Raw genomic sequence first — 13,335 nt, 5'->3', positions numbered from 1 at the left:
CACAGCACAAGGCCTGAGCTTGCCCCAGAAACAACCTGGGGCCCTGCCCCTCTGTGCCAGGCACACCAGGTGTGGGTCAGGCAGGCTCAACCAGGCAGGATCCACAGCAGCCTCGGATGGTCATGAGATGCAGTTACAGCCCATTCCTACAGTCCAGCTGAATGTGTGCAAATTCAACTGAGCTATGGAAACGCATGACACTTGGCAGTCTTGTGTATATATAGGGCCAGATCCAAAGCCCACTGAACTCCATAGTAGTCTTTGGATCAGGCCTGGTACATTTTTTCACTTCACATTATCCACTTTGCCACAAGAGTTTAAGGACTTCGGGGGTACGAATACGAGACATACTATAGGTCTCACAGGTGAAATAATGCTATGTCTAGACTGTACGCTATGAGCTAAGGGTGTGATTCCCTGCTTGCACAGACATACTTGTTCAGATGAGAGCTAGCACTAGCATGCTAAAAATAGTGGTTTAGTCATGGTAACATGGGTGGCAGCATGTGCTAACAGCCCCAAGCACCTACCCATGGGGGTTTGTACTCAGGGCAGCTAGCATGTGCTTCTGCCCCCATGCTACTGCGGCTACACTAGTACCACCATTAGTGTGCTAGTTCAGATAAGCTGGAGCCTAAGAGAGAGCTGTTCTGTGTCTGAGCCTTTTTACCTTCCGGCTGAACTAGAACCATCCCATTCACAGCTTCAAAGCCATTGAAACCATCTCAAACTCATTCTCAATAACTCCTGCTTTGTAAATATTGACAGCTTGTTGCCTTCAGAAGGATTCTCTCTCACTGTTACCCCCGGGAGCTTTTCTTCTCTGCTCTACTAATACTTGGCAATTTTTCATAGCAAAACAAGACTAAAGGGAAACTACACTAACACCTGTTATTGAAAATCCAATATTTGCTCTTCAGTAGCACAGCTCTGCCATCCATGAATTTACTAATGATCTCCATTATTCACAAATATGTTAACGTCCCTCTCAATGGGTTATTACAGTAATAAATTCCTTTTTCAAAGGTGTAGGGTGTGCATACTTCTGGATTTTTGTACATTGAAGTACATTGGATTTTCTTCACACAAACTCCTTAAACTAAAGTAAAATGGTAAGAGCTAAGGATGGCCTAAATGCCATAGTCCTGCTACATGTTCCACGCAAGCAGACTGCTGTGCCAGCCTGGAGCCCCTCTGAAGTCAACAGATACCCAAGTCCTCCTATCTGGAAGAAGCTCAGCATTAGGGCTTATGTAAGTTCATGTTCCTACATTGATGACGGGTTTGGGGCTGAAGGTTTGGTTAGTTGCAACTGCTTTTTCCCCCCCTTCTTCTTGCAAGTTATAGAAGTTATAGAAAATTCACAGTTTGTATAAATCATAAATATAGTTAAAAATGGCAACAGTAGTAAGCAGCTTTCTATGTCCCAGAGAAAGACGACAACAATAAAAAACCCTCTCCAACACACAAGTGATAGCACTGAATAGTTTTACTTGCTGTTACTGGGGGAACATAGCTGCTTTTTTATTTATTTAAACCTCTGTATGGTAAAGTGTTACATAATTTCAAAATATTATGAATGATATGGAATGAACTATTTCCTGATCCACTTTAATTCAAAACTAAAATTTTGTAAATCAACCGTCATTTCCATACAAGACAAAGGCAAACAATCATCATTTTTTGTTTGGTGCAGATTTATCACTTCAGCTTGTGTTTTCACAGGCCTGGAGAGAGAGGAGAAATACCATCCTAACAATCATTCTACTGACCAAGCTTGGTCCTTTGATGTTTAGTATCAATATGGCTTTTTATGTTCCTAAGTGAACAGTGCAACATTTTTATCTTTTAAATATTTATTCAACATTCAAACTGTAGCTGAACAGTATTCCAAATAAAAGCAGAAAGTCTCCAGCAATCAGATTTGATCCCAGAAACCTATGTAAACTGTAGATCCGGGCTGGAGAGCATTAGCGAAGACAATAGACATGAGAGTATAATTCAAAAATATCTGTCATCCTTCAGTCTTTTGCAGTTATGATACCCTTTCTCCCAGCCAAACTATAAAGCAATATGAAAACCAAACTCAAGGCAAATGAAGTTTTTATACACAGTTAAGACTTCCTTATATTTGTAGACAGTCCCATTATTAATAACAAAGCTCTTTAATGAAAAAAGCTGGAATTTACACACGATTTAAATTAAAAATATGTGGACAAGGCTGGAAGGACTAATTTTAGACATGCCAGCTGTGTTTTGGTTTGTGAACCTGTGCATGTGACACTGGTCTTCTGCTACATGACTAAACAGGCAGGGTATTGAAATGTAATCATTACAAAAGAAATGCTGCACAGGCCTTTTGCATTCTTCAGTCCTTTGCCTCCTTCGAAGAATGGAGCAGGCTGGCAGAATCAAGGAACAGTAGCACATCTAATGAGAGAACCTAGTGCCATGTCTTTCCAGTGAATGAGCAATGCTGGGATTTAAGCAATGCTGGTGCACATCTTGGAGGCACCATTTCATTCTCTCTCCTCCCCCTCCCTCCAAATCAGGTTGGAACCTAATTACAGTATATAAAAACAAAAGTATACAGAGAGGAGGTTTAATTGTAGTTTTGAGATACTTTGTAAGTAACCCGTTTAAAATAGAGAAGGACAACAAAATTCTCATTCATCCAAACTCTTTTTCCACGACCTTTCCACATTCTACAGAGGAATCTTTCAGGCATCTGCTGTTGTTGCCACGCTAGGATTAAAGGGATAGGGCTACAAAAAAGACTGAGTTTACATTTCTGTTAGAACCTTTGACTGAGGTGATTCCTGGTATAGCTGAGGAAAACATCAAATTGAAAGCAAAGATTAGTGTGTTTATATCTTTGTTTGTCCCACTCCTTCTTCCCACTCCTTTGTCATTTCCATACCATGAACAAACCCTCTCCAACATAGAGAGATAAAGCTGCAGTTGGAGTTTCCTAACTGAGATTTGTTTTCAGATTAATTTTTATACATCACAGAGGTTAAGTGTTTGATTTTATTGGAGTTTGTTTCAGGCATGATGGGGATCAAGTGAATCAGCAATTGGAGTAGGTTATAGATATATAAAAATAATTTAATTCTTTACTCTAATACACATCCTTCAGCATGTGAGCATAGCATGTATAATGCTGGAGAGCTAGAGTGATTCTGTCCAGCTTTTCTGGTTGTCCAGCTAGAACCTTGTAAATTGCAGGAAACAAACTGGTAAAACTCCAGTACTGCAATGTCTATAAAGGTACTGGACTGTAACAATTTAAATGGCCATTGATTACATTTTGCAGTCAATTATATTTAAAAACTAAAATTTACCAACATGAGGCATCTCCCCTATCAAAGCCTTAAGACACCAATTATACTGCTCAGCCCTACTCTTGATTTTATAAAATACTGTTTAAGATGTAGCACAATAAATGTGCTGCTTATGCACTCTAACATAGAGCACAGAAATACAACACTACAAAGTGCAAGTCCAACCATCTCCACAGTGGGAAAAGTGCAAAGGTTAAAAATATGCATGTGGCTTAACACAAGACATTTTAAAAACTATTACATGTAAATCACGAACTAAATGCTTTCGTCTTTACCATATACAAGACTTAAAACATATGGTCAGCTGCTGATTCATCTCTTGCAGTAGTAGTGTAATCTTCAGAAAGGTAAAAGATGTTGAAAAATCAGGGATAAAAAACAAGAGTCCAAAAATGATCCCATTTACTACTTTTCCAGTAGTTATGTTTTCAAGAAGTAAACACGGAAAGTCCCCTTGGTCTTCAGCATCAGTAAATGACATCCTCTCAAATAGCCAAACCAGCCCACGTGGACCAAAACCAAATCAACGTCACACACACAGGCACCCCACAGGAAAAAGTGCACTTCCAATAGCAGTTACAAAAATAAATTGGCACGCTCTTTTTGACACAGTGAAGATATCTTTTTAAAAGCTTTTCCACAACGTTAATAAGTCATTTTGTAAGTCAGAGCAAGTCTGTAGCAGAGCACTACAAGAATGCACTTGACTCGCTTGCAAAGTGTACAGGTGATTGTAAGACAGATGGGAATGGAGGCTGTCATTTAATTTTTGTTCTTGCATGACTGATATGGATAACAAATTTTACTCCTTTTGTCCCCGTGGTAAGAGACTGTTTCCCCCCAGTTCCGGCATCAGTTGTTAGTTCTTCATCAATATACGCATCTCATTCTGCACCTGCTCTGAGTAATAAACACTACATGAATTCATTTTAGTCTGAGAATCTTAGGAAACTCCATGCAGTGTTCCCAATATGCTGCCTGAAAAATTGTGTATTTGGAGAGAAAGAAGTTTGGTATTAAGTCTTATTTTTGCATTTCCAGTAGTAACTGCAGCTTGATAATGCTGAATAGAAACAGTCTTAAGGCCCCTTCTTGGAAGGGTAGCCTGTGCTAGGAATTCTGGATCAACCGTCTATAATGTGGCATCACTTCCTGTTCAGGCAGATGTAGCGCAAATTCCAAGGCCACTAACACTGGAAATTCGAAGGCTATCAGCTCTCGCCTGTTCAGTCGGAACTTCTCTTCCAGTTTCTGTAACACAGACAAGTTTAAAAAAAAACAAAACAAAACCAAGAAGTCTTAGGGCATTAGAATACCAGTTTCTTATCGTCTTACTGGTGGCAGTACTCAAATATTTACCAGTCAACATTCTGCTCTCACTCAAACTTACTGCCTATTGAAGTCTAGTTTTGGAGAGAGAGAGAGCTGGGACATTTGCATTACCTAGTACTGGATCTTGCTAGCCATGGAACAGATTTGGGTTGGCCTTTGCGTCATGGGAGAATACCAGGAGCTGTGCCACCAGTGCAGAGGCCATCTGTAACTTCAGTCCCTCTGCACTCCTGAGTGCAGGGACTGCTCCTCTGGTAGTGCTCCAGCAGGCACAAGCCATTCCAAAAGCAGCAGAGAAGCAGCAGAGGGGCCCAAAGGCCTGTATCCTTCTCTGTACTGGTTAAAAGAGCTGGCTGGCCATGAGTGGAAGAGCAAACTCTGGCTCCCCTTTGGGAGTGCACAATGTCTCCCAGAACTGTCCCTGAGGCAATGTGGCTCTGCACCATCACTTGGGCCTGTGCCTAATAGGTATACTCCAGTTTCTCAAATCAGAACACTATATTTTTTTCTCGTAATGACAACACTGCCTACTGAAAAAAGTGTTCCTACTAAACTGATCTGAACATGCCACTCAGGATCTGTGCACGTCAAGCAATCAAACTGGTCAGTAGGCAACCAGCTATCAGAACCAACAAATTATACTAATTTCTTACTAGAAGGCTGGTTCGTTCACTTCATGAAACGCACCGCAGCAAGTGGGTTTTTTAAATAAGCCATAGATGGTGCACAAGTGGCATTTTCATTCCTTCCATTTTTCTTTTAGCAGAAAAACTAAATCTGGTTTTCTTCCAGTGACTATTGAGTCATGAACAACTGTCAGATCAGGCTCTGAGGGAGGTAAGGCACTGCTCTCTCATACTTCTGTCATAAACAAAGAGTTAAGGGTTAATGTTTCTTTTACCTGTAAAAGGTTAACAAGCTCAGTGAACTTGGCTGACACCTGACCAAAGAACCAATCGGGAGATAAGATACTTTCAAATCTGGGTGGAGGGAAGTCTTTGTTTTGTGCTGCTTTCTTTGTTCTCTGTTCTCTCTGGGATCTGAGAGGGACCAGACATGTATACAGGCTCTCTAATCTTTCTGAAAAAGTCTCTTCTATTCAATATTGTAAGTACTAGATAGCAGGCAGATTAGGCATTTGTTTGTTTTCTTTATTGCAAATGTGTATTTTGCTGGAAGGATTTTAACTCTGTTTGCTGTAACTTGTATACTTAGGCTGGGAGGGGGAGTCCCTCTGGTCTAGGTGAAGCTGAAAGACCCTGTAACATTTTCCATCTTGATTTTACAGAGATAATTTTTACTTTTTTCTTTCTTTAATTAAAAGCTTTTCTTTTAAGAACCTGATTGATTTTTTTTTTATTCTTGTGTGAGACCCCAGGGGACGGGGTCTAGACTCACCAGGGACTGGTGGGGGGAAAGGAGAGAAGGGGGAGGGAAAGGTTAATTTCTCTCTGTGTTAGGATCACTGTCTCTCTCACTCAGGGAGAGTCAGAGAGGGGGAGAGAAGGGGCGGGGGAGGTGAATTTCCTCTCTGTTTTAAGATTCAAGAAGTTTGAATTACAGTGATCTCCCAGTGTAACCCAGGGAGGGGAAAATCTGGGAGGAAGAAAGGAGGAGGGGGGAATGGTTTATTTCCCTTTGTTTTAAGACCCAGGGGGTTTAGGTCTTGGGTTCCCCAGGAAAGGTTTTGGGGGACAGGGCGTGTACCCAAACACTATATTTTGGGTTGGTGGCAGCGTGCTAAGATCTAAGCTAGGAATTAAGCTTAGAAGGAAACAGGCAGGTCCCCACTTTCTGGACGCTGAAGTTCAAGGTGGGAACCAGACCCTGACACTCCCTCTCAAAAGCTTGACACAAATGGTAGGGACTTCCCTAACAGAATAACCACATCTGCCAGATGATTTATTAATTACATCTATTCACAAGAGGGGGTCCTCAGCTGGTGACTGTGGTTTTTTTGTTGTGATTTGAGACGGTATGTTGTACCACGCTATTGTGGGGAGAAAAGGGAATTTTAAAAAAATTATTCCCATATTAATATTAGATCTTTTTGAGCCTCTTAATACCTCAGAGGCACAAGGTGACATCTGTAACAATAATCTAACAGTGAAGAATGGAAGCTGAACTACCCCCAAGGGGAGAAGATATTGGTTTCATAGGTGGCTTTCTGCTATAATTTGTCTGTTCTGCTGTTTCTTTTGGACTTGTACACTAGTAGAATGAAGTCAATTGTTTTGGGGTTTAATTTTTTTCCACTTCTGACCTGCCCGTTTCACTTTTTGTTGACCTCTGTGGTAGACTCTTTGATGATAGCGTGAACAACCAAGCCTGAAGGGAAGCTTAGTATCTACTCAGTCAGAGGGGTAGTCGTCTGAGGACCAGATCTTCAGCTGCTGCAGCAGTCCTTTCTTTCAGCTGCCCTGAGGCTATTCTAATTTAAGTGGACTGCCAAACCAGCTCAGGGTTCCCAATCTGGCATAAAAGGCAGTTTAAGTCACTTTGCCCCCCTGCTCCTGAATTCCCTTGGGTCAAGCACCATGTATTAATTGGCTGAAGCCAAGGATCTGGCCCATAATATCTAGCTCAGGTCTTCTGCAGTTATACAAGCTCAGCATTTAAGTAGTTGCTGAATCAGAGCCTTAGAACATTTTCTTCCCTCTCTTATTTAATTAAAACCTAGTTATGGAAAGGGTCATAGGACAAAATAATTTACTCTGGAGAAGGTGATTCACGCATGAAATGCTGTGATGGAAATAGTGTTCTATCACCTGAAAACTGAATTTGCTGAATAAAACCAGAGTTAGAGGATTAGGGAATTCTCAAACTTCTTTATCAGGCGCACTATGTTGTCTTTAGGTCTCGTGGAGACCTCCCAGCCAATCCTATTGATTAACCTTCCCAGCCAAGTATCAGAGGGGTAGCCGTGTTAGTCTGGATCTGTACAAAGCAACAAAGAGTCCTGTGGCACCTTATAGACTAACAGATGTATTGTAGCATAAACTTCCGTGGCTGAAGTGGATATTTCACCCACGAAAGCTTATGCTTCAATACATCTGTTAGTCTATAAGGTGCCACAGGACTCTTTGTTGCTTCCCAGCCAGTTATGACTGCACTGACCACGCCCTTCCTCTTGTGATCAAGTAATTTCCTTGGTGCAACTGTCACAATTGCATGTGCATGCACACATACAACGTATATTAAGGACATATTTAGTTGTTGTCTTTGAATCTGGTTTAGGAACTGGAAGCCACGAGGACTGCCAAGACCATGTTGTTATCCGGCTCTGAGAACCACAGTTTGGGAACTTCTGCTGTGGAAAATACTAGTGGCCAAAGGATACTTACATCTATAAGATGTTTAACTTCATGTTTTCTGAGGTCACTGCCAATTTTGGCTGCTAGTAGGACACATGCTCCAGCACAAAGCTTTCTGTTCTGCTTGTTTAGTTTCCCTTTGAGAGCAAGCTTCTCAAAGTAGACAAAGGCCATGGCCACAGTGGGCTCCTCAAAACCACACTCTTCTTGAGCTAGTTTGCGCATCTCTCGCTTGAGGCTGAGGAAAGAGAACACAGAGATAGACATGCCGTGTGAGCTGACCCGGAATTCACAGATTAAAGCAAGAGATGCATTCTTTTAAAACAACTTTCTGATGAGGGACTTTCATGAGCAAGCAAACAGGAGGTGGGTGAGTGTGGGAATGCAATTTACATGGTTGGTATTTTCTGTTTCTATTTGCTATTATCTAATATAAATCAAATCCCCCAATAAATATTCACTCTGGCGTTTCAGCTATGAGAAGCAAATCACTAAAAATGATGTAGCAGAACCATTAAGATACATGTGCCTTACTGAATAGCTGTGCTCAAATTATTGTAATCATTGTCCTGTCCTTTCCTCTTTTCTGTCAGACACGTTTCGTATCCTGTCACATTTAATTGGTAAGCTCTTCAAACTACTCCAGTACTGCTTCCCTAGTTACTTCTGCAAAGCATCAAGTACACTCTGGGGACCTGCAAATAATAATAATTTGAAGGTTCAAATGAAAGCGTTTCCCTCTTAAATGAGCAGCTCCTTCAGCTGCATCCGACGGTGAAGTCATGGTTCTAGCCTGCTGTGTTGGAAATTGTGGTATAAGCACCAATTCCATATTACATCTTCACTGCAAGGCTGAATAGAAGGGAAACCCTATCTATAAAATGGTAAGTGCTGGGTAATATCTATCACAGTCTGTTATCTCAACATTTCCTAACCCGATCCTACCCTGTAGCTGCATTATTCGGGGACACACAGAATCTAATCTCCCCTTTCCTCAAAGTCTGACTAAGCTTTTAGTACCATGAGCTCTGAGATTTTCTGTCCTTGTCATGGACCTCATAATATAGTGGCTGTTCAGCTCACATCCATCCTCCCTTTAGGTGTTTTTTTAAATGTGCAAGAATGCTACATCCAGAAACAGACTCTCCGATTTCCCTCTCTTATTTACTCCGCTCACAAGTCAAAGCAAGCGCCTGATTTATTCTGTGCCTTTGAAGGTCATTGTTTCTGAAAATCAATTACTATTGTGATTTCCTTAATGTACAATGGCAACAACAATTCCATTAAAATGTGAGTGTAGCTGCATGCTGTGGCAGGCTTAAATCACATGTCATTCTGCCCAGTACCTTCTTATTTTACTGAGGGTTAACTTGATGTGAGGGAACTTCTCCTTGAAGGTCTCATTCATGTCCTTTTTGAGGTCTGACGGCTTCACATAGTCAATTACTGTAGTCTGCAACGGATTAGTAGAAATGGATTAGTTATCATCATCTCTAACCCATCACTCCAAAAAGCCAAATGGTGACTTGTATGTCAGTCTTGGGGAAATAATCTGAATTCCAAAACAGAGTTTGTGGTTGCTCTGTCAGAACAAATGAACTGAACTCTAGAATGACGACTGCTCAGAGCAAACAACCACAAATCGCTATAACAGTAAAATACATGTTAAGATCATTTTTCAAATGACATGTTGAAAACGAGTTCCAAATACGTGGGTGGATGGAGCCCAGTTAATAAGTATTCTTGTTAGGACAAAGCAAAGACCTAGGTTATTACAATAATTGATTTAATGAACTTGAATTTTGTGTGCATGGCTCTATTCAGTTTTGAAGCACACTGCTGATTTTCTTTCAAGTTTAACTATTTTGCCTTTTCAGAATTTGCACCAAAAGTACCCTTTTGAAGTCTGTGTTGTAACTGTCTATTTTATTAGAAATGTATATCCCATCTTTCTTTAAATATACACATTCATAAGCCTAAATGGCAAGGAATTCAATGTAATATGAGGTTGCATAACTTTGCTTAGAGTGCTAATAAGCAGGTAAAAGAAATGTTTAGTCAATCTACATAATCTTAAGAATATCTTTGTGACAGCTTCATTTTGGTGAGATCCCCTCTCCTTTTTGTTATTAAAGGAGTTCTAATATAACCTAGAGCCCAAGCAGTGAGAGATGCTCCCTATGTGACAGAAAAGAACTCCTGACTATTGAGGGGGATGCCAGAGTGCTATCTGCTATCTAGAAAACTGCCTCTTGCCCTCCTGTCTTGAAGATCTTCCCTTTACTTTGTTGGCCAAAAATTGCCAAATCAGTAATGCTCAAACATTCATGTTGGAAAAGTACAGAGATTTCCTGATTATTTTTTTTTAAACTGTTTTCACTTGAAGAATGGACATGATTGAGAGAAACTCTGCCCCACAATTGCATGAGTTAATGAATGGCTGGTCCTGAGTGGCCAGTCTCATTATTTGCTGTCAAAGTCAAGTATAGAAACGTATAAAAGTACAAAATATACAATCCAGGGCATGCACCTGTTGTGAGAAAACTGTACTTTGGTTGCTATAGATACTTGGCCTCCTGCCTGATTACCTCACCAAGGTATCACTTATGTATTATTCCACGAAGTGTGTCCTGTCTGCCTCCCAATCAAGACAGTGGTAACATCTTTTCTAACTCCTGTTTTGTTATAAGACAGATTAATCTTTGGCGTCCTCCCCAGACAATGCTAGGGGGGGAAAAGGTGCACAACAGGTAAGCACCACTGGCAGGCACAATTGGTAAACCTGTTTTGGTTCTCACAGCCCATGAGGATTATTTAAAAGATTAAGTCTAGCAGTATTCTATCCTTATGGAAGCCTAAATCAGCTGAAGAGGAGTATAAATTTGGGTTAATTTCAGATAACTAACAAATGGTATAGGGGAAAATGTAATTAGCCTTTTATTTCTAATCAGCTATTGATATAGAGGGCAACATGACAATCCTAGAAAAAGCCAAGCATGTCTTTCTGGTCTCACTACACTTTCTAAAGTAGAAAGGAGGGGAGCAAGAAGTAATCTTTCCTGCCTTTGTTTAGAAGCTATAAAGGAGGAATAAGGTATAGATACAGGAACTAAAAAGAAGCAGCACATTGAGAAGTCTTCCAATTATCCCCCCCCCCCCCAACACCCCCTGCACACATTCTCCCTTAAATCTCCACCACTCAACTTGCAAAGGGCAGTATTTTGGAAGATAAGAGTTACCATAGTGAAGCTAAGCAACTGATTATGCATTTTTAGTGCAAACCCTTACAGATGGGCTGGTGTTAGTGCATTTGAAATGGTAGCTATTTACCCTGGCAGGCAACTGTCCATTCAGGCAGATGGAGAAAGCATAACAAAAACCTGTAATCACTTTGGGAACTGTGCACACATTCATTGCAGGATGTGTGCCTGTGTGGCACGTTAAGCCAATCTTGAGGTTTTTCTGCATGCCCAACAAATGAGACAAGTTTTGAGGGAGGTTCTAGGCCAACACGCAGCTTTAGCATCTAACCAAGTTGCCAGCAAGATGGATCCAAAGAAACAAATCAAATAAATCTTCTATGTCTATTCCTGCCCCCTTTGTGTACATACCATAGCTTAATTCTGGGACACCAGAGCTTAAACATCTCATTGTTTGAAAAGTTACTGCTTGAATTGTATGCCAGGTTTGCAAACTTGCCTCATCTGTACCGTACGGCGTCTGCTATGCTGACCTTCCATAAAGTGCCACAGATGCATAATGTGCTGGCCCAGTTGGGAACATGCCCATTCTATTATTAATAGATTGTAAGGTGAGAAAACACCCTTATTTTCCTCTAGTCTGACCTCCTGCATAGAATATCACCAAGTGCTCCCTGCATCAAGCCCATGACTTGTTTGAGCTATAGCAGATCTTTTAGAAAGACATCAAAATCTTGCTTTTAAAGATTTTAAGTAACAGAATACACCACATCCCTAGTAAGTTGATCCAAAGACTAATTGCACTCACTGTTTAAAAATGTGCATCTTATTTCTTATCAGACTTTGTCTACCTTCAGCTTCCGGCCATTTATCCATGCCTGGATAAAAGTGAGGTGTGAGTAGCACTGCAAAGAGGGGAGAGAAATCCTAGAAGCAGCCAAGCCAGGGGAGAAGGCTGAACTTTCTTATTGCTTTTAGTTAATGAAGTCAGTAGAGAGCAGAGTTTTGGACTCTGCACAGTATGCAGACTTAATTTTAGAACAGGTTGAAGGGACCCACTCACCAGAACCTTCTTTTATAAGCCTTATCAGCTATGCCCTAAGAACACACTTTTATTTTCTATATGGCACACTTTATACAAAGAAAATAAAAGCCAAATACATCCAACTATGATATAATACTTGACAATTTTCAGTCTTTCATCTGATCTCAATGGCAGTCCTTCCACGGACGTTTGGACCAGGCCCAAACTGCTTAGAGAATTAAGTGTGACCCACAACCATTTGAGGTAGATATTATACCCATTTTACAGCCAGGAAAAAATAGGTAGAGAGTATAAGTAACTTGTGCATGGTTACTCAGCAAGTCAGAGCAGGATAGGTGATAGAGCCCAGAATTCCTGATTCCTTTTGCTTTAATCATGAGAGTTGATTGTCGAAAATAACATAGTTCAGCACTAAATAATAATATGCTTGGTTTGAGGTCAGGATTTCCTGACCCTCTTCAGTAAGGGGACTGAGGGTTGTGCATAATTTTGCTTAGAACAGTAGGTTTTAGTTGCTCCCAACTTCTAGTTTGGAAGTGTGGTTCGTGGGGACTCCAGACCCCATCATGACTGCTCAGATCCAGATGGAGCACTGCGTGTTTGAACCCACAGATTCTGTGGACCAGAGTACCCTACTGAATGAAGAAGATAGCACAGGGCCAAATTTTCCTCAAAAGTTACATCTTCTCTGGCCACCTCTGCAGAACAGAACTGTATTGACAAATTATACCCTCAGCGTGTTTGCCTCCTTCAATTGCTGAAGAGCAGATTGCCAATAATCATTTAACTTTCTTTTTTTAATTGCCAAAACTAACTACTCCAGGATAGATGGTAGCTACTCAGCTTTAGAACTGGATACAGAAAAAACAGCTTATACCATCAACTGAGACTTGCCAATCTTGCTCAGTCAATAAGAAAAAGCCCAGAAAATTGTTCCTTCAAGCTGCACATTGATCACAATCATTAAATCATCAGGAGGAAAACCAGCGAGTGCCATCCCTAAGTAGGATAACACCTATTTTGGATATGCAGATATGCAGAAGGGAGGTGTGATACTATCACCACATTCAACAAATAGTACTGGCTCCACTAGCTCTCTG

At 40.8% G+C, this 13,335-nt stretch overlaps 1 protein-coding gene across 2 annotated transcripts in view; it reads right to left on the bottom strand.

Moving 5' to 3' along the window:
• Positions 1–1,471: 1,471 nt before the first annotated feature.
• The window catches only part of CABLES1 (Cdk5 and Abl enzyme substrate 1), a 109,148-nt gene continuing 97,284 nt past the window's right edge, over positions 1,472–13,335 (bottom strand). For both annotated transcript variants that reach the window (XM_050939224.1, XM_050939223.1), the window contains 3 exons: positions 9,337–9,443; positions 8,021–8,228; positions 1,472–4,595 (listed from right to left, as the gene is read on the bottom strand). In XM_050939224.1, coding sequence (XP_050795181.1) covers positions 4,455–4,595; positions 8,021–8,228; positions 9,337–9,443 — 456 coding nt within the window. In that variant the 3' untranslated portion in view covers positions 1,472–4,454. The remainder of the gene's footprint in view (positions 4,596–8,020; positions 8,229–9,336; positions 9,444–13,335) is intronic.

Source organism: Gopherus flavomarginatus, chromosome 2 (genome assembly GCF_025201925.1).
Source record: "Gopherus flavomarginatus isolate rGopFla2 chromosome 2, rGopFla2.mat.asm, whole genome shotgun sequence".
Classification (NCBI taxonomy): domain Eukaryota; kingdom Metazoa; phylum Chordata; order Testudines; family Testudinidae; genus Gopherus; species Gopherus flavomarginatus.
This window is presented reverse-complemented; position numbering and strand designations above follow the sequence as displayed.